The following is an 18,945-nucleotide window of genomic DNA, read 5'->3' on the forward strand; positions in this document are numbered from 1 at the left end:
AGGGAACTGGGAGGCACTGGGAGGCTCTGGGGTCATACTGGTTTGTACTGGGAGGGAACTGGGAGGCACTGGGCCATACTGGTTTGTACTGGGAGGGAACTGGGAGGCACTGGGCCATACGGGTTTGTACTGGGAGGCACTGGGAGGTAACTGGATCATACTGGTTTGTACTGGGAAAGACTGAGAAGACACTGGGGGGTAACTGGTTTGTACTGGGAGGGAACTGGGAAGACACTGGGGGGTAACTGGTTTGTACTGGGATGGAACTGGGAGGCTCTGGGGGGTAACTGGTTTGTACTGGGAGGCACTGGGAGGCTCTGGGACATACTGGTTTGTACTGGGAGGGAACTGGGAGGTAACTGGATCATACTGGTTTGTACTGGGAAAGACTGAGAAGACACTGGGGCCATACTGGTTTGTACTGGGAGGGAACTGGGAGGTCACTGGGAGGCTCTGGGGTCATACTGGTTTGTACTGGGAGGTCACTGGGAGGCTCTGGGCCATACTGGTTTGGACTGGGAGGGAACTGGGAGGCACTGGGGCCATACTGGTTCGTACTGGGAGGTCACTGGGAGGCTCTGGGGGGTAACTGGTTTGTACTGGGAGGGAATTGGGAGGCTCTGGGGGTAACTGGTTTGTACTGGGAGGGAATTGGGAGGCTCTGGGCGTAACTGGTTTGGACTGGGATGGAACTGGGAGGCTCTGGGGCCATACTGGTTTGTACTGGGAGGCTCTGGGGGGTAACTGGTTTGTACTGGGAGGCACTGGGAGGCTCTGGGGGGTAACTGGTTTGTACTGGGAGGGAACTGGGAGGCTCTGGGGGGTAACTGGTTTATACTGGGATGGAACTGGGAGAGCCCCCCCCAAGCACTGACCCCGCCCACTGTGACATCACTTTATTAGACACGCCCCTCGAGGGGCAGGGCCAAGCCAGGAAAGGGGCGTGGCCCGCGGCAACATGCGGGTGGGCGTGGCCTCCGCCCAGCGGCCAATCAGGTCCAGGCGACGTCGACGAGGGGGAGGAGCTGGGCCAGCTGGGCGGGGCCGTCGGGGGCGGAGCTCAGGGGGGTCTCGGCCAATCCCAGGCGAGCCAGGCGGGGGCAGGCGGCCAATGGGGCGAGGGCGGGGGCGTGGCTGATGGCTGGGAAGGGGCGGGGTTTGAGGACACGCCCCCTCTCAGGAGGACACGCCCCCTCAGCCCCGCAGTGTTCAATCCTGGCCAAGCCACGCCCACAGACCCCCAAGCCACACCCACAACCCCAAGCCACACCCACAACACCCAAACCACACCCACAGAGCCCAAACCACGCCCACAGTCCCCAAACCACACCCACAGAGCCCAAACCACGCCCACAGTCCCCAAACCACGCCCACAGACCCCAAACCACGCCCACAGTCCCCAAACCACACCCACAGACCCCAAACCACGCCCACAGACCCCAAACCACACCCACAGACCCCAAACCACACCCACAGAGCCCAAGCCACACCCACAGAGCCCAAACCACGCCCACAACCCTCAAACCACACCCACACCCCCAAGCCCCGCCCACAACCCCCAAGCCCCGCCCTCCCCACCCCCACCCTCCCAAGCCCCGCCCCCTTTCCCTCACGGTTCCCATCCAGCCGCAGCCGCTCCAGGCGGGGGAGGGGCGGGAACGGCCCCAAATCCGACATCCGGTTCCGGGACAGGTCCAGCTCCTGTTGGGGGGGGGTGAGATCCCAGTATAAACCAGTACAAACCAGTATAAACCAGTACAAACCAGTATAAACCAGTATAAATCGGTTTAAACCAGTATAAACCAGTATAGACCAGTCAATGGCTCACTATTTGGCAGGAAGTGGATTTTGGGCTCACTATTTGGCAGGAAGTGGACTCTGGGGTCACTATTTGGCAGGAAGTGGATTTGGGGGTCACTATTTGGCAGGAAGTGGATTTTGGGTCCAGGGGTGGATTTTGGGGGTGTCACTGGCTCACTATTTGGCAGGAAGTGGACTCTGTCCTCACTATTTGGCAGGAAGTGGACTTTGGGCTCACTATTTGGCAGGGGGTGGACTTTGGGCTCACTATTTGGCAGGAAGTGGGTTTCGGGGCTCACTATTTGGCAGGGGTGGATTTTGGGCTCACTATTTGGCAGGAAGTGGGCTTTTGGGTCACTATTTGGCAGGAAGTGGCCTCTGGGCTCACTATTTGGCAGGAAGTGGATTTTTGGGCTCACTATTTGGCAGGAAGTGGACTCTGGGCTCACTATTTGGCAGGAAGTGGATTTTGGGGTCACTATTTGGCAGGAAGTGGGTTTTTGGCTCACTATTTGGCATGAAGTGGCTTTTTGGGCTCACTATTTGGCAGGAAGTGGGTTTTTGGCTCACTATTTGGCAGGAAGTGGACTCTGGGCTCACTATTTGGCAGGAAGTGGACTTTGGGCTCACTATTTGGCAGGAAGTGGGTTTTTGGGTCACTATTTGGCAGGAAGTGGATTTGGGGCTCACTATTTGGCAGGAAGTGGGTTTTCGGGGTCACTATTTGGCAGGAAGTGGATTTTGGGGTCCAGGGGTGGATTTTGGGGTGTCAGTGGCTCACTATTTGGCAGGAAGTGGATTTTGGGGTCACTATTTGGCAGGAAGTGGATTTTTTGGCTCACTATTTGGCAGGAAGTGGGTTTTTGGATCACTATTTGGCAGGAAGTGGATTTGGGGCTCACTATTTGGCAGGAAGTGGATTTGGGGCTCACTATTTGGCAGGAAGTCGATTTTAAACTCACTATTTGGCAGGAAGTCGATTTTAAACTCACTATTTGGCAGGAAGTGGATTTTGGGGTCCAGGGGTGGATTTTGGGGTGTCCCTGGCTCACTATTTGGCAGGAAGTGGGTTTTTGAGTCACTATTTGGCAGGAAGTGGATGTTGGGGTCACTATTTGGCAGGAAGTGGATTTTAGGCTCACTATTTGGCAGGAAGTGGATTTTGGGCTCACTATTTGGCAGGAAGTGGATTTTGGGGTCCAGGGGTGGATTTTGGGTTGTCAGTGGCTCACTATTTGGCAGGGGTGGATTTTGGGGCTCACTATTTGGCAGGAAGTGGATTTTGGGCTCACTATTTGGCAGGAAGTGGATTTTGGGCTCACTATTTGGCAGGAAGTGGGTTTTTGGCTCACTATTTGGCAGGAAGTGGATTTGGGGCTCACTATTTGGCAGGAAGTGGGTTTTTGGCTCACTATTTGGCAGGAAGTGGTTTTTTGGCTCACTATTTGGCAGGAAGTGGGTTTTTGGGGGGTTCCCTCACCCGGAGGCGCCGAAGGGCCCCCAAATTCCGGGGGAGGCTCCGCAGGAGGTTCCCGGCCAGGTCCAGGTGGGTCACCAGGGCCATTCGCTCCGCCAGAGGAAGTGACGTCAGAGCCTGGGGGCGGGGCCAGCGGGAAACCGGTGTGGGCCAGTATGGACCAGTATAAACCAGTATGGACCAGTAAAAACCAATATGAACCAGTATAAACCAGTAGGAACCAGTAGGAACCAGTAGAAACCAGCATAAACTAGCATAAACCAGTATGAACCAGTATAGACCAGTATAAACCAGTAGAAACCAGTAAAAACCAGTATGAACTAATATAAACGAGCATAAACCAGTATAAACCAGTATGGACCAGTATGCACCAATACAAACCACTATAAACCAGTATAAACCAGAATAAACCAGTATAAACCAGTATGAACCAGTATGGACCAGTATAAACCAGTATAAACCAGAATAAACCAGTATAAACCAGAATAAACCAGTATAAACCAGTAGGAACCAGAAGGAACCAGTATAAACCAGTATGAAACAGTAGAAACCAGTAAAAACCAGTATGAACCAGTAGGAACCAGTATAAACCAGTATAAACCAGCATAAATCAGTAGAAACCAGTATGAACCAGTATGGACCGGTATGAACCAGTAGAAACCAGTATAAACCAGTAAGCCCAAAATCACTCCCAGTGGGTCCTGCGGCCCCTCCCAGTATAAACCAGTAGAAACCAGTATAAACCAGTAAGCCCCAAAATCACTCCCAGTGACTCCTGCACCCCTCCCAGTAAAAACCAGTATAAACCAGTAACCCCAAAATCACTCCCAGTCGGTCCTGCAACCCCTCCCAGTATAAACCAGTATAAACCAGTATAAACCAGTAAGCCCCAAAATCACTCCCAGTGGGTCCTGCAACCCTCCCAGTATAAACCAGTAGAAACCAGTAAGCCTAAAAATCACTCCCAGTGAGTTCTGCAACCCCTCCCAGTATAAACCAGTATAAACCAGTAACCCCAAAATCACTCCCAGTCGGTCCTGCAACCCCTCCCAGTACAAACCAGTATAAACCAGTAAGCCCCAAAATCACTCCCAGTGAGTCCTGCGTCGCCTCCCAATACAAACCAGTAGAAACCAGTATAAACCAGTATAAACCAGTAACCCCAAAATCACTCCCAGCGTGTCCCGCACCCCTCCCAGTATAAACCAGTATAAACCAGTAACCCCAAAATCACTCCCAGTGGGTCCCGCACTCCCTCCCAGTCCAAACCAGTATAAACCAGTAGAAACCAGTAAGCCCAAAATCACTCCCAGTGGGTCGTGCAGCCCCTCCCAGTATAAACCAGTATAAACCAGTAACCCTAAAAATCACTCCCAGTGGGTCCCGCACTCCCTCCCAGTATAAACCAGTACAAACCAGTATAAACCAGTAAGCCCAAAATCACTCCCAGTGGGTCCTGCACCCCTCCCAGTATAAACCAGTAGAAACCAGTAAGCCTAAAAATCACTCCCAGTGAGTTCTGCAACCCCTCCCAGTATAAACCAGTATAAACCAGTAACCCCAAAATCACTCCCAGTCGGTCCTGCAACCCCTCCCAGTACAAACCAGTATAAACCAGTAAGCCCCAAAATCACTCCCAGTGAGTCCTGCGTCGCCTCCCAATACAAACCAGTATAAACCAGTATAAACCAGTAACCCCAAAATCACTCCCAGTGGGTCCTGCACCCCTCCCAGTCCAAACCAGTCCAAACCAGTATAAACCAGTATAAACCAGTAACCCCAAAATCACTCCCAGTGGGTCCCGCACCCCTCCCAGTCCAACCCAGTCCAACCCAGTCCAACCCATCCCTCCCCCAAGCCCCTCCCACTCCCCTCGGGAGGCCCCGCCCCCCCCCAAGCCCTTACCTTCCCGGGTAGGCGGAGCCACAGCGGCCCAGGCCCCGCCCCCAATCCCAGCAGCCCCAGCGCCGCCTCCAATCGCGAGGCCGCGTCGGCCACGAAGCCCAATCGCAGCGGGTCGGCCTCCTGGGGGGGCGTGGCCAGGTCAGGGAGGGGGTGTGGCCTCACCCAGACCACGCCCACCCGAAGCCACGCCCACCTTCAGGTGCTCCAGGTGCCGTCGAGCCTCGTGGGCGTGGCCAAGGGGGTCCAGCGCCGAGAGTAGCAGCGATAGGGTGAGCAGGCAGCCTGGCCACGCCCACGGGGGGGTCAGGCCACGCCCACCCGGCAGGTGGCGCGGCTGGGGTTATACTGGGAGGGACTGGGAGGGGACTGGGAGGGACTGGAGGGGACTGGGAGGGACTGGGTTATACTGGGAGGGGATTGGGAGGGGACTGGGAGGGACTGGGAGGGACTGGGAGGGACTGGGAGGGGATTGGGAGGGGACTGGGAGGGACTGGTTTATACTGGGAGGGACTGGGAGGGGACTGGGAGGGGATTGGGAGGGACTGGGAGGGACTGGGAGGGGACTGGGAGGGGACTGGGAGGGACTGGGAGGGGACTGGGAGGGGACTGGGAGGGACTGGGAGGGGACTGGGAGGAACTGGGTTATACTGGGAGGGACTGGGAGGGGATTGGGAGGGACTGGGACGGACTGGGAGGGATTGGGGGGGACTGGGAGGGACTGGGAGGGGACTGGGAGGGACTGGGAGGGGATTGGGGGGCACTGGGAGGGACTGGGAGGGACTGGGAGGGACTGGGAGGGGATTGGGGGGCACTGGGAGGGATTGGGAGGGACTGGGAGGAACTGGGAGGGGATTGGGAGGGACTGGGTTATACTGGGTTATACTGGAAGGGGACTGGGAGAGACTGGGAGGTACTGGGGGGGGCACTGGTGTGGACTGGGAGTGGATTGAACGGCACTGGAATGGACTGGGAGTGGACTGGTCTGTACTGGTGGTCACAGGGAGAGGAACTGGGAGTGGCCTTGGACAGGACTGGGAGGGACTGGGAGGGACTGGGAGTCACTGGGAGACTGGGAGGGACTGGGATGGACTGGGAGTCACTGGGAGCACTGGGATGAACTGGGAGCACTGGGATGGACTGGGAGGCACCGGGATGGACTGGGACAGACTGGGAGTCACTGGGAGGCACTGGGAGACACTGGGAGGCACTGGGATGAACTGGGATGGACTGGGACAGACTAGGATGGACTGGGAGGCACTGGGAGGCACTGGGATGGACTGGGAGGCACTGGGAGGGACTGGGAGTCACTGGGAGGCACTGGGAGGAACTGGGAGTTACTGGGATGGACTGGGAGCACTGGGATGGACTGGGATGGACTGGGACAGACTAGGATGGACTGGGAGTCACTGGGAGGCACTGGGAGTTACTGGGATGGACTGGGACAGACTGGGATGGACTGGGAGGAACTGGGAGTCACTGGGAGGGACTGGGATGAACTGGGAGGGACTGGGACGAACTGGTGTGAACTGGTGCCTGTGGCTCCGCCCCCGTGGGGCGGGGCTGGGGGGAGTGGGCGTGGCCTCACCTCGGCTCCGGGGCTCCAGTTCCAGCAGCTCCCGGCAGGTCTCCACCTGTTCCCGCAGCACCTGCGGGTCGGCCACGCCCACCTCGGGCCTGAGGGGGCGGGGTTTGGTCAGAAATGGGCGGGGTTTGGTCGGGAAGGGGCGTGGTTTGGTCGGGACAGGGCGTGGTTTAGCTAAAAGGGGCGTGGCTTGAGCCCCGTGTCGGGATAGAAGGAAAGGGGGGGATAAAGGAGGGTTGAGGTGGGCGGGGCTTAATCAAAGGGGCGTGGTTTAGCCGTGGGGGCATGGCTTAGCAGCGAAAGGGGCGTGGTTTAGTCAGAGAGGGGCGTGGCTTAGCAGCAAAGGGGCGTGGTTTAGTCAGAAAGGGGCGTGCCTTGCCCCTGCCAAGGGAGGGCTGAGGGAAGGTCTAGGTGGGCGGGGCTTCACCGAGGGGGCGTGGCTTTCTCTAAAAGGGGGTGTGGCTTGCTCCCAAGGGGGCGTGGCTTACCAAAACAGCTCCCGGGCCACGATTGGCTCCTGCCACCAGGCCTCGTCCTGGTCTAGGAGAGAAAGGGGCGTGGCCAGGATGAAAGGGGCGTGGCTCGGAGGGAGTGGGCGTGGTCTGGGCGTGGCTCTCACCTGGGAGCAGCGTCACCTGGCGGTGGGCGGAGTCAGGCGCCCAGGTGACGCCCAGCTGGAGGCGTGGCCTCTGCTCGGTGGGCGGGGCCTCGGCAGGGCGGGGCAGGTCCAGGAGCTTCGCTGCCTGTTAAGGGTGTGTGGGAGAGCCACGCCCACGCCCACGCCCAAGCCCCGCCCACCCCGGCCCCGCCCTCCTGCTTAGGGGAAGGATACCCAGGTGTGGCTGGGGCGTGGCCGCCCCTCCCCCGAGCGCCACGCCCCTTCCAGGGCGGAGCCATCCAGGGTCGCCATCAGGTCCGGGCAATCTGGGGTCACCTGGGATAGAAAAATGGTTGTTTTTTAACCCAAAATTGGGGCTCTCTGACCCCCAAAATCACTGTTTTTAGCCCCAAAATATCCAGGGCATCAGGTCTACCCATTAAAGTCAATGGGGCAAAAATGACATCAGGTCTACCCATTAAAGTCAATGGGGTAAAAAGGGTATCAGGTCTATCCATTGAAGTCAATGGGGCAAAAAAGGTATCAGGTCTACCCATTAAAGTCAATGAGGCAAATGGGACATCAGGTCTACCCGTTAAAGTCAATGGTGCAAATCGGACATCAGGTCTACCCGTTAAAGTCAATGGTGCGAATCGGACATCAGGTCTACCCAGTAAAGTAAACGGGGAGAAAATACGCTATCAGGTCTACCCATTACTTTCGATAGGGATCAATAAGTCATCAGGTCTACCCATTAAAGTCAATGGGACAAAGAGGGCATCAAGTCTACCCATTAGAGTCAATGGGGCAAACTGGGCATCAGGTCTACCCATTAAAGTCAATGGGACAAACGGGACATCAGGTCTACCCGTTAAAGTCAATGGTGCAAATCGGACATCAGGTCTACCCATTAAAGTCAATGGGACAAACGGGACATCAGGTCTACCTATTAAAGTTAATGGGGTCAGATGGGCCATCAGGTCTACCCGTTAAACTCAATAGGGATCAACAGGATATCATGTGTACCCATTAAAATCAATGGAACAAACTGGAGATTGGATCTACCCATTAAAGTCAAGAAAGATCAATAGGTCATCAGGTCTACCCATTAAAGTCAATGGGGACAAACTGGACATCAGGTTTACCCATTAAAAGCAATGAGGGCAAACTGGACATCAGGTCTACCCGTTAGAGTCAATGAGGCAAATGGGACATCAGGTCTACCCATTAAAGTCAATGGGGCAAATGGGACATCAGGTCTACCCGTTAAAGTCAATGGGGCAAAAGGGACATCAGGTCTATCCATTAGAGTCAATGGGGCAAATGGGATATCAGGTCTACCCATTAAAGTCAATGGGGCAAAGGAGCCAACAGGTCTACCCCTTGGAGTCAATGGGTCAAACTGGACACCAGGTCTACCCATTAAAGTCAATAGGGATGAACGGGCTATCAGGTCTACCCATAAAGTTAATGGGGTCCAGTGGTCTCACTGTTTTAAGGGTTAACCAGGGGTTTTTTTTTGGGGGGAGAGGGGGATCCAGGTGTCCAAGGGGTTCCCAGATGTACAGAGGGGAGGACCCACCCAGAAGCTTTCTGGTGGGGGGGGGTGAATCCCAAATGTCCTGACTCACCACGACGGGGCGGGAGAAGACGACGGCCAACGTGGCGTCCTCCCGGTTGACGTACACGCAGATGATCCTCGGCGGGGGCGTGGCTTTTGGGGGACACCCCGACAGTCAGGGGGGGTCCTCAGGTACCCAGGTGAAGCACCCAGGTGTGAAGGGACCCCCCCCCCCCTCCCCAAATTACCTCGGGAGAGGAGGCAGCGCAGGTAGACCCAGGCACTCTGGTCGGTGGGGTCGGTGAAGACGGCGTTCTGCACCAGCTCCAGCTCTGGGAGGGGCAAAGAGGGGACCCCAATATCTCAGGGGGGCACCCAGGGGGTCCTGGGGGGACACCTCAATATCTGAGGGGGGCCACCCAGGCATCTTGGAGAGGGTGTGTGGGAGCTCAGGTCTACCCAGTCAAGTCTATGGGGTTGGGGGGGACCCAAGGGTTTTGTGGGGGGACCCCAGGGGCATTTGAGGGGGCTCTGGTGAACCCCCACAATGTTTTGGGGGAGTGATGGGGGGAACCCCAAGATCAGAGTCATCAGGTCTACCCTTTAAAGCAAATGGGGACAAATAAGACATCAGGTCTACCCATGGAAGTCAATGGGGCAAATGGGATATCAGGTCTACCCATTGAAGTCAATGGGGACAAATAAGACATCAGGTCTACCCATTGAAGTCAATGGGGCAAACGAGCATCAGGTCTACCCATTAAAGTCAATGGAGTAAATAGGACATCAGGTCTACCCATTGGAGTCAACGGAGCAAACTGGATATCAGGTCTACCCATTAAAGTCAATGGGGATAAATGAGACATCAGGTCTACCCATTAAAGTCAATGGGGATAAATGAGACATCAGGTCTACCCATTGAAGTCAATGGGGCAAATACAACATCAGGTCTACCCGTTAAAGTCAATGGGGATAAATGAGATATCAGGTCTACCCATTAAAGTCAATGAAGCAAATGAGACATCAGGTCTACCCATTAAACTCAATGGGGCAAACAGAACATCAGGTCTACCCATTGAAGTCAATGGGGATAAATGAGACATCAGGTCTACCCATTAAAGTCAATGGGGACAAATGAGACACCAGGTCTACCCATTAGAGTCTATGGAGATGAGACATCAGGTCTACCCATTAAAGTCAATGGGTCAAACTGGACATCAGGTCTACCCATTAAACTCAACGGGGAACACCCGACAACAGGTCTACCCATTAAAAAAAAACCCGAACCGCGACAAGGAGTGAAAAAATTCCCAAATCCGGGAAAAATTTCGGGATCCATCCCCCCCTTGGGAACATTTTTCCCCCGGGAATCCACTCACCCGCCCTCAGCCTGTCGGGGGGCAGGTTCCCGGCGGGCAGCAGCAGCCGCAGCCGGTGGTGCCAGGCCGAGAAGTTGGAGAAGTCGCGGCTCAGGAGGTCGCCGGCGAAGGCCAGCTCGGAATCGGGGTCTTCCCGGGAAACCAGGGCCCGCCGGTGCTCCCAGGCGTGGACTGGGAGGGCACCAGTACAGACCAGTTCGGAACTGGGAGCCCCTGAGGCCCGCTCCCAGTATAAACCAGTATAAACCAGTATAAACCAGTATAAACCAGTATAACCCAGTACAGCCCAGTATATCCCAGTATAACCCAGTACAGCCCAGTACATCCCAGTATAACCCAGTATAACCCAGTACATCCCAGTACATCCCAGTATAACCCAGTACAGCCCAGTATCACCCAGTACATCCCAGTATCACCCAGTACAACCCAGTCTAACCCACCATCAACCAGTACATCCCAGTAACACCCAGTATAACCCAGTATATCCCAGTACAACCCAGTACAGCCCAGTATCACCCAGTATAACCCAGTAGAACCCAGTATATCCCAGTACATCCCAGTCTATCCCAGTATATCCCAGTATAACCCAGTATCAACCAGTACAACCCAGTACATCCCCAGTATAACCCAGTATATCCCAGTACATCCCAGTATAACCCAGTACATCCCAGTATACCCCAGTATACCCCAGTATAATCCAGTAAACCCAGTATATCCCAGTCTCTCCCAGTCCATCCCAGTATATCCCAGTCTCTCCCAGTCCCTCCCAATCCCCTCCCAGTCTCTCCCAGTCCCTCCCAGTCCCTCCCAATCCCCTCCCAGTCCCTCCCAGTCCCCTCCCAGTCCCTCCCAGTCTCCCCCAATCCCCTCCCAGTCTCTCCCAGTCCCTCCCAGTCCCTCCCAATCCCCTCCCAGTCCCTCCCAGTCCCCTCCCAGTCCCTCCCAGTCTCCCCCAATCCCCTCCCAGTCTCTCCCAGTCCCTCCCAGTCCCTCGCAATCCCCTCCCAGTCCCTCCCAGTCCCCTCCCAGTCCCTCCCAATCCCCTCCCAGTCCCTCCCAATCCCCTCCCAGTCCCTCCCAGTATATCCCACTCCCTCCCAGTCCCTCCCAGTCCCTCCCAGTGCCCCCCAGTCCCCCCCAGTGGCACTCACAGTTCCGGGGGTCAGAGGTCAGCAGCCGCTCGCACAGCGCTCGGTCCTCCCGGCCAGCGGGGGGCGCGCGGGCGTGGCCGAGCAGCCACGCCCGGTGGTGCCACGCCCCGTAGGACTTGGGGTTCACGCCCAGGCACGAGGCCACGAAGGCCAGCTCGCCCGGCACCCTGCACCAGTACGGACCAGTATGAACCAGTATGAACTGGTACGGACCGGTATAAACCAGTATGGACCAGTATGGACCAGTATGAACCAGTATGGACCAGTATAGACCAGTAAGGACTTGGGTGAACCCCCAGACACACCCTCACGAATGCCAGCTTGCCCAGCACTCTGCACCAGTATAAACCAGTATGAACCAGTATGAACTGGTACACACCAGTATAAACCAGTATGAACCAGTATGGACCAGTATGGACCAGTATAGACCAGTAAGGACTCAGGTGAACCCCCAGACATGTCCCCATGAATGCCAGCTTGCCCGGCACCCTGCACCAGTATAAACCAGTATAAACCAGTATGAACTGGTACAGACCGGTATAAACCAGTATAGACCGGTATGGACCAGTATGGACCAGTATGAAGCAGTATGGACCAGTATGAACCAGTTCATAGCAATCTCTCCCAGTCCCTTCCAGTTCAAACCACTCACCTCCCAGTCATTCCCAGTTCATCCCAGTGCCCTCCCAGTTCATCCCAGTGCCTTCCCAGTTCAAACCAGTCACTTTCCAGTTCAAACCAGTTCAAACCAGTCACCTTCCAGTTCAAACCAGTGTATCCCAGTGCCGTCCCAGTATAAACCAGTGCCCTCCCAGTTCATCCCATTCACCTCCCAGTTCATCCCAGTCCCTCCCAGTGCATCCCAGTGCCCTCCCAGTGCATCCCAGTGCCCTCCCAGTTCATCCCAGTGACCTCCCAGCTCATCCCACTCACTTCCCAGTTCAAACCAGTTCAAACCAGTGACCACCCAGTGCATCCCAGTGACCTCCCAGTGGCCTCCCAGTTCAAACCAGTCACCTCCCAATCCCCTCCCAGTCCGTCCCAGTCCCCTCCCAATCCCCTCCCAGTCCCTCCCAGTTCACACCCAGTCCCTCCCAATCCCCTCCCAGTCCCTCCCAGTCCCTCCCAGTCCCCTCCCAGTCCCTCCCAGTGCCCCCCAGTGCCCACCAGTCCCCCCCCAGTGCATCCAGGGCCCGTCTCCGCAGGTTCCAGCACGTTCCCACGTCAGGATTCGCCGCCAGGACGGAGCCGGTCAGGGACAGCACCTGGGCGGGGGGCGCCCCCTGCTGGGCAGGTGCGGGGACACGCCCAGTCACTCCCAGTCCATCCCAGTATGTCCCAGTCCATCCCAGTAACCCCCACTCCCCTCCCAGTCCATCCCAGTCCATCCCAGTATGGCCCAGTAACCCCCAATCCCCTCCCCGTCCACTCCAGTGCCCATGACCGCCCCTCCCAGTCCATCCCAGTATGGCCCAGTGTCTTCCCAGTCCATCCCAGTAACCCCCAATCCCCTCCCAGTTCCCTCCCAGTGCCCAGAACCCCCCTCCCAGTCCATCCCAGTCCATCCCAGTAACCCCCAGTCCCCCTCCCAGTCCATCCCAGTATGTCCAAGTCCATCCCAGTGCCCTCCCAGTCCATCCCAGTCCATCCCAGTTTCCTCCCAGTCCCAGGGCAGGGACAGCACCTGGGCGGGGAGCGCCCCCTGCTGGGCAGGTGAGGGGCCACGCCCAGTCACTCCCAGTACAGCCCAGTAACCCCCAGTGCCCTCCGAGTCCATCCCAGTATGGCCCAGTAACCCCCAATCCCCTCCCCGTCCATTCCAGTGCCCATGACCGCCCCTCCCAGTCCATCCCAGTATGGCCCAGTTTCCTCCCAGTCCATCCCAGTAACCCCCAGTCTATCTCAGTGCCCTCCCAGTATGGCCCAGTGTCCTCCCAGTCCATCCCAGTAACCCCCAATCCCCTCCCAGTTCCCTCCCAGTGCCCAGAACCCCCCTCCCAGTCCATCCCAGTCCATCCCAGTTTCCTCCCAGTCCCGGTCAGGGACAGCACCTGGGTGGGGGGCGCCCCCTGCTGGGCAGGTGAGGGGCCACGCCCAGTCACTCCCAGTATGGACCAGTAACCCCCAGTTTCCTCCCAGTAACCCCCAGTCCATCCCAGTGCCCTCCCAGTCCATTCCAGTAACCCCCAATCCCCTCCCAGTTTCCCCCCAGTCCATCCCAGTAACCCCCAGTTCATCCCACAACTCCCCTCCCAGTCCATCCCAGTATGGCCCAGCGTCCTCCCAGTCCATCCCAGTTCCCCCCAATCCCCTCCCAGTCCCTCCCAATCCCCTCGCAGTCCCTCCCAGTAACCCCCAGTCCATCCCAGTATGACCCACTGCCCTCCCAGTCCCTTCCAGTTCCCCTCCCAATCCCCTCCCAGTCCCTCCCAATCCCCTCCCAGTCCCTCCCAGTCCCTCCCAATCCCCCCCCAGTCCCCTCCCAGTCCCCCCCAATCCCTCCCAGTCTGACCAGTACCCCCAGTAAGGTGTCCATGGCCTCCCGGTACAGCCGCAGTTTCTCCTCCCGCTGCCGGCGCCGGGCGGCGTCCGGGGGGCGGAGCTTGAGCCGCCCGTGCTGGGGGGAACTGGTTTATACTGGGAGGCACTGGGAGGGACTGGGAGGCACTGGGAGGGACTGGGAGGGGATTGGGAGGGGATTGGGAGGGACTGGGAGGGACTGGGAGGGGATTGGGAGGGACTGGGAGGGGACTGGTGTGTACTGGGATGGACTGGGAGGGGATTTGAGGGTCACTGGTTTATACTGGGGGGGACTGGGAGGGGACTGGGAGGGATCAGGAGGGCACTGAAGGTTACTGGGATATACTGGGACAGCACTGGAACGTACTGGGGGTTACTGGGATATACTGGGAGGGGACTGGGGGTTACTGGCAGTGACTGGGAGGCACTGGGAGGGGACTGGGATGAAATGGGAGGGACTGGGAGGGACTGGGATGAACTGGGAGCGACTGGGGGACCACTGGGGATAATTGGGATGAACTGGGAAGTGCTGGGAGGGCACTGGGATGAACTGGGATGAACTGGGATGAACTGGGAGGGGGGTGCGGGGGAAGCAGCGGGAGGTTACTGGGATGAACTGGGAGAGACTGGGACGAACTGGGACGAACTGGGATGAACTGGGATGAACTGGGAGGGGGGTGGGGGGGGAGCAGTGGGAGGGCACTGGGATGAACTGGGATGAACTGGGAGGGACTGGGAGGGAACTGGGACGAACTGGGCGGGTCCTCGGGAGGTCCCTGGGAGGGGCCGAGGGGAACTGGGAGGGGACTGGGGCGGACTGGGACGTCCTGGGCGGGCTCACTGGGCGGTCACGGGGCCGAACTGGGCGGCTGAACTGGGCTAAACTGGGAGCACTGGGACGGCGAAGGGGCGGCTTTAGGACCCCGCGTCGCCCCGGGCGAGTCCATTCCCTCGGGAAAACGGGGGGGGGAAGAAGGAAAATGGTTTCTCCCCTCACCATCTCCTCGCTCCGCGCGGGGGGTTCCGAGACCTGCGGGCGACAGCGGCGGCTCGGGAGGGATCCCGGAGGAATCCCGGAATATCCCGGGATATTCCCGTTAATCCCGATCCCGCTGGGATCCCCCCCCCCCGTTCCCTAAAAATCCCGGGACCCACCGAAGCGGCTCCTTCTCAGGCGGCGGCGGCTGCGGCGGCGCGCGGGGGATGACGGGAAGGGGCGCGGCCATGTTGTCGCGCTGGCCGCGGCGCTTTACGGCAGAGCGGCGGAGAGAGGGGGTGTGTTTGCGACGGCGCTTTACGGCGGTGTGGCGGAAAAGCGCTTTTTTTGGGATAAAAAGGCTGGAAAAGGGCGGGAAAATAGGTGGGAATGATAGAGGGGGGGAGGTGGTTGTCGTGGCAACGGAGTGTAGGGACGGGGCGGGAAATTCATGGGAAATAAGGCGGGAAAATCCATGGAAAAAGGGTAAAAAATCCGTGGAAAACAGGTATCAAATTCTTGGGAAAAGGGGAAAAAAATCCGTGGAAAAGGGGGCAAAAATCCATGGAGAACCAGGCGATAAGTTCATGGAAAAAAGGGCAAAAAAATCTATGGAAATAAAGGTAAAAATCCAGGGAAAAAGGGCAAAAAAATCCATGGAAAAAGGGCAACAAGTCCATGGAAAAAGGCAAAAAATCCATGGGATAAAGGGCAAAAAATCTATGGAAAAAAAAGGCAAAAATCCATGGAAAAAAGGGTAAAAAATCCATGGAAAAAGGGGCAAAAAATCTATGGAAAAAAAAGGCAAAAATTCATGGAAAAAAGGGCAAAAATCTATGGAAAAAGGGGCAAAAATCCATGGGGAAAAAAGGCACCAAATCCATGAAAAAAAAGGGCAACAAATCCATGCAAAAAGGGGCCACAAATCTATGGGAAAAAGGGGAAAAAGTCCATGGAAAAAAAGGCACCAAATCCATGGAAAAAGGGGCAAAAAATCCATGGAAAAAGGGCAACAAATCCGTGGAAAAAGGGCAACAAATCCGTGGGAAAAAAGGCAACAAATCCATGGAAAAGGAGTAAAAAATTCATGGAAAAAGGGGTAACAAATCCATGAAAAAAAAGGGCGACAAATCCATGGAAAAAGGATAACAAATTTATGGAAAAAGGGCAGGAAAATCCATGGAAAAGGGGCAAAAAATCCAAGGAAAAAAGGGAAAAAATCCATGGAAAAGGGGTAAAAATCCATGGAAAAAGGGGGGAAAAATCCATGGGAAAAAGAGACAAAAATCTATGGAAAAAGAGGAAAAAATACATGGAAAATGGGACAAAAATCCATGGAAAAAGGGGCAAAAATCCATGGGAAAGTGGCAAAAAATCCATGGGAAAAAGGGCAACAAATCCATGGAAAAAGGGCAAAAAAAATCCATGGAAAACAGGTACCAAATTCGTGGGAAAAGGGGCAAAAAATCCATGGGAAAAAAGGGACCAAATCCATGGAAAAAAGGGCAAAAAATCTATGAAAAAAAAGGCAAAAATTCATGGAAAAAAGGGCAAAAATCTATGGAAAAGGGGGCAACAAATCCATGGGAAAAAAGGCACCAAATTCATGGAAAATGAGAGTAAAAAAATCCATGGAAAAAGGGCAACAAATCCGTGGGAAAAAAGGCAACAAATCCATGGAAAAGGAGCAAAAAATTCATGGAAAAAGGGGCAAAAACTCATGAAAAAAGGGAAACAAATCCATGGAAAAAAGGGTAAAAAATCCATGGAAAAAGGGCAACGAATCCACGGGGAAAAGGGCAAGAAATCCCTTCCCTGGATCCCAAATCCCAGTTCCCTCCCAGTGCTCCCAGTTCTCCCAGTTCCATCCCAGTTCCTTCCCAGTTCCCTCCCAGTGCTCCCAGTTCTCCCAGTTCCATCCCAGTTCCTTCCCAGTTCCCTCCCAGTGCTCCCAATTCCATCCCAGTGTCACTCCCAGTGCTCCCAGTTCATTCCCAGTTCAATCCCAGTGCTCCCAGTTCCATCCCAGTTCCCTCCCAGTACTCCAAATTCCCTCCCAGTGCTCCCAGTTCACTCCCACTTTACTCCCAGTGCTCCCAGTTCCCTCCCAGTACATCCCAATTCACTCCAAGTCCCTCTCCAGTGCTCCCAGTTCACTCCCAGTTCAATCCCAGTGTTCCCAGTTCACTCCCAGTTCAATCCCAGTGCTCCCAGTTCCCCCCCAGTGCTCCCACTTCCCCCCCAGTGCTCCCAGTTCACTCCCAGTTACTCCCAGTGGTCCCAGTTCCCTCCCAGTCCCCCCCAGTTTTCCTCCCAGTGCTTCCAGTTCACTCCCAGTTCCATCCCAGTTCATTCCCAGTGCTCCCAGTTCATTCCCAGTGCTCCCAATATCACTCCCAGTTCTCTCCCAGTGCTCCCAGTCCCCTCCCAGTCCCCCCCAGTCCCCTCCCCCCCAAGCCCCGCCCCCTTTGCCCAAATCCCCCAAATCCGACCCCAAAACCCCCCGATTTATTTTTATTTGTGAATAAAAACCCCCGATTTCTTTTCCGGTGGGCGTGGCCAGGGCCGGGGTGGGCGGAGCTTCCCCAGGGCCTCCCGGGCTAGCTCCGCCCCCCGGCGGACACGCCCCCAGTGCTCCCAGTATATCCCAGTTTAATCCCAGTTCACTCCCAGTGCTCCCAGTTCCATCCCAGTTCCCCCCCAATGCTTCCAGTTCACTCCCAGTTCCCTCCCAGTTCACTTCCAGTTCCTCCCCAGTGCTCCCAGTTCATTCCCAGTTCCCTCCCAATCCCTCCCAGTTCCCTCCCAGCACTCCCAGTTTACTCCCAGTGCTCCCAGTTCACTCCCAGTTCCCCCCAGTGGTCCCAGTTCCCTCCCAGTGCTCCCAGTTACCCCACAATTCCCTCCCAGTTCCCTCCCAGTTCCCTCCCAGTTCCTTCCCAGTTCATTCCCAGTCCCCTCCCAGTCCCCCCCAATCCCCTCCCAGTCCCCTCCCCCCCCAGCCCCGCCCCCATTCCCCAAATCCCACAAATCCGACCCCAAAAAAACCCCATTTATTTTTCGGTGGGCGTGGCCAGGGCCGGGGTGGGCGGAGCTTCCCCAGGGCCTCCCGCGCTCGCTCCGCCCCCCCGGCGGACACGCCCCCAGTGCTCCCAGTATATCCCAGTTCCCTCCCAGTCCCTCCCAGTGCTCCCAGTATATCCCAGTCCCCTCCCAGTCCCTCCCAGTGCCTCCCAGTCCCTCCCAATCCCCTCCCAGTCCCCTCCCAGTTCCCTCCCAGTGCTCCCAGTTCCATCTCAGTTCACTCCCAGTTCCATCCCAGTTCCCTCCCAGTTCATTCCCAGTGCTCCCAGTTCCATCCCAGTTCCATTCCAGTGCTCCCAGTTCATTCCCAGTTCCCTCCCAGTGCTCCCAGTTCATTCCCAGTTCCATCCCAGTGATCCCAGTGATCGCAGTTCACTCCCAGTATATCCCAGTTCCATCCCAGTTCCCTCCCAGTGCTCCCAGTTCCTTCCCAGCGCTCCCAGTTCCCTTTCAGTTCCTCCAGTGCTCCCAGTTCCCTCCCAGTTCCTTCCCAGTTTACTCCCAGTGCTCCCAGTTCCCTCCCAGTTCCTTCCCAGTTTACTCCCAGTGCTCCCAGTTCACTCCCTGTTCCTTCCCAGCTCCCTCCCAGTGCTCCCAGTTCCCCCCCAGTTCCCTCCCAGTGCTCCCAGTTCATTCCCAGTTCCCCCCCAGTGCTCCCAGTTCACTCCCAGTTCCATCCCAGTACTCCCAATTCTGTCCCAGTTCCCTCCCAGTGCTCCCAGTTCCCCCCCAGTGCTCCCAGTTCCCTCCCAGTTCCATCCCAGTTCACTCCCAGTTCCCTCCCAGTTCATTCCCAGTGCTCCCAGTTCCCTCCCAGTGCTCCCAGTTCCATCCCAGTTCATTCCCAGTGCTCCCAGTTCCCTCCCAGTTCCATTCCAGTGCTCCCAGTGCTCCCAGTTCCCTCCCATTTCT

The 18,945-nt window shown here is 56.5% G+C and overlaps 1 protein-coding gene and 2 long non-coding RNA genes across 4 annotated transcripts; 1 reads left to right on the plus strand and 2 right to left on the minus strand.

Moving 5' to 3' along the window:
• Positions 1-881: 881 nt before the first annotated feature.
• RABGGTA (Rab geranylgeranyltransferase subunit alpha) lies at positions 882-15,354 on the minus strand. Of its 2 annotated transcripts, none has more exons than XM_051796299.1 (17): positions 15,129-15,354; positions 14,971-15,003; positions 13,972-14,070; positions 12,621-12,736; positions 11,454-11,620; positions 10,303-10,473; positions 9,172-9,255; positions 8,994-9,076; positions 7,597-7,698; positions 7,384-7,498; positions 7,253-7,304; positions 6,768-6,856; positions 5,376-5,464; positions 5,183-5,302; positions 3,281-3,394; positions 1,614-1,701; positions 882-1,141 (listed from the first exon to the last, which is right to left on the minus strand). In XM_051796299.1, the coding sequence occupies exons 2-17, from the start codon at positions 14,971-14,973 to the stop codon at positions 993-995; spliced, it is 1,641 nt and encodes a 546-aa protein (XP_051652259.1). In that variant the 5' UTR covers positions 14,974-15,003; positions 15,129-15,354; the 3' UTR covers positions 882-992. The 2 variants fall into 2 exon arrangements, with proteins under 2 accessions (XP_051652259.1, XP_051652257.1); XM_051796297.1 differs by having other exon boundaries at positions 12,621-12,739.
• On the minus strand, positions 3,921-4,783 carry LOC127474996 (uncharacterized). The gene is made up of 3 exons (XR_007906068.1): positions 4,501-4,783; positions 4,196-4,228; positions 3,921-4,060 (listed from the first exon to the last, which is right to left on the minus strand). It is a non-coding gene; the product is annotated as an uncharacterized LOC127474996 (long non-coding RNA).
• On the plus strand, positions 9,440-10,127 carry LOC127474997 (uncharacterized). The gene is made up of 3 exons (XR_007906069.1): positions 9,440-9,950; positions 10,030-10,069; positions 10,106-10,127. It is a non-coding gene; the product is annotated as an uncharacterized LOC127474997 (long non-coding RNA).
• Positions 15,355-18,945: the final 3,591 nt, after the last annotated feature.

The sequence above is a fragment of the Manacus candei genome, unplaced genomic scaffold (genome assembly GCF_025592945.1).
Source record: "Manacus candei isolate 608988 ecotype Guabito, Panama unplaced genomic scaffold, ASM2559294v1 h1tg000045l, whole genome shotgun sequence".
NCBI lineage: Eukaryota > Metazoa > Chordata > Aves > Passeriformes > Pipridae > Manacus > Manacus candei.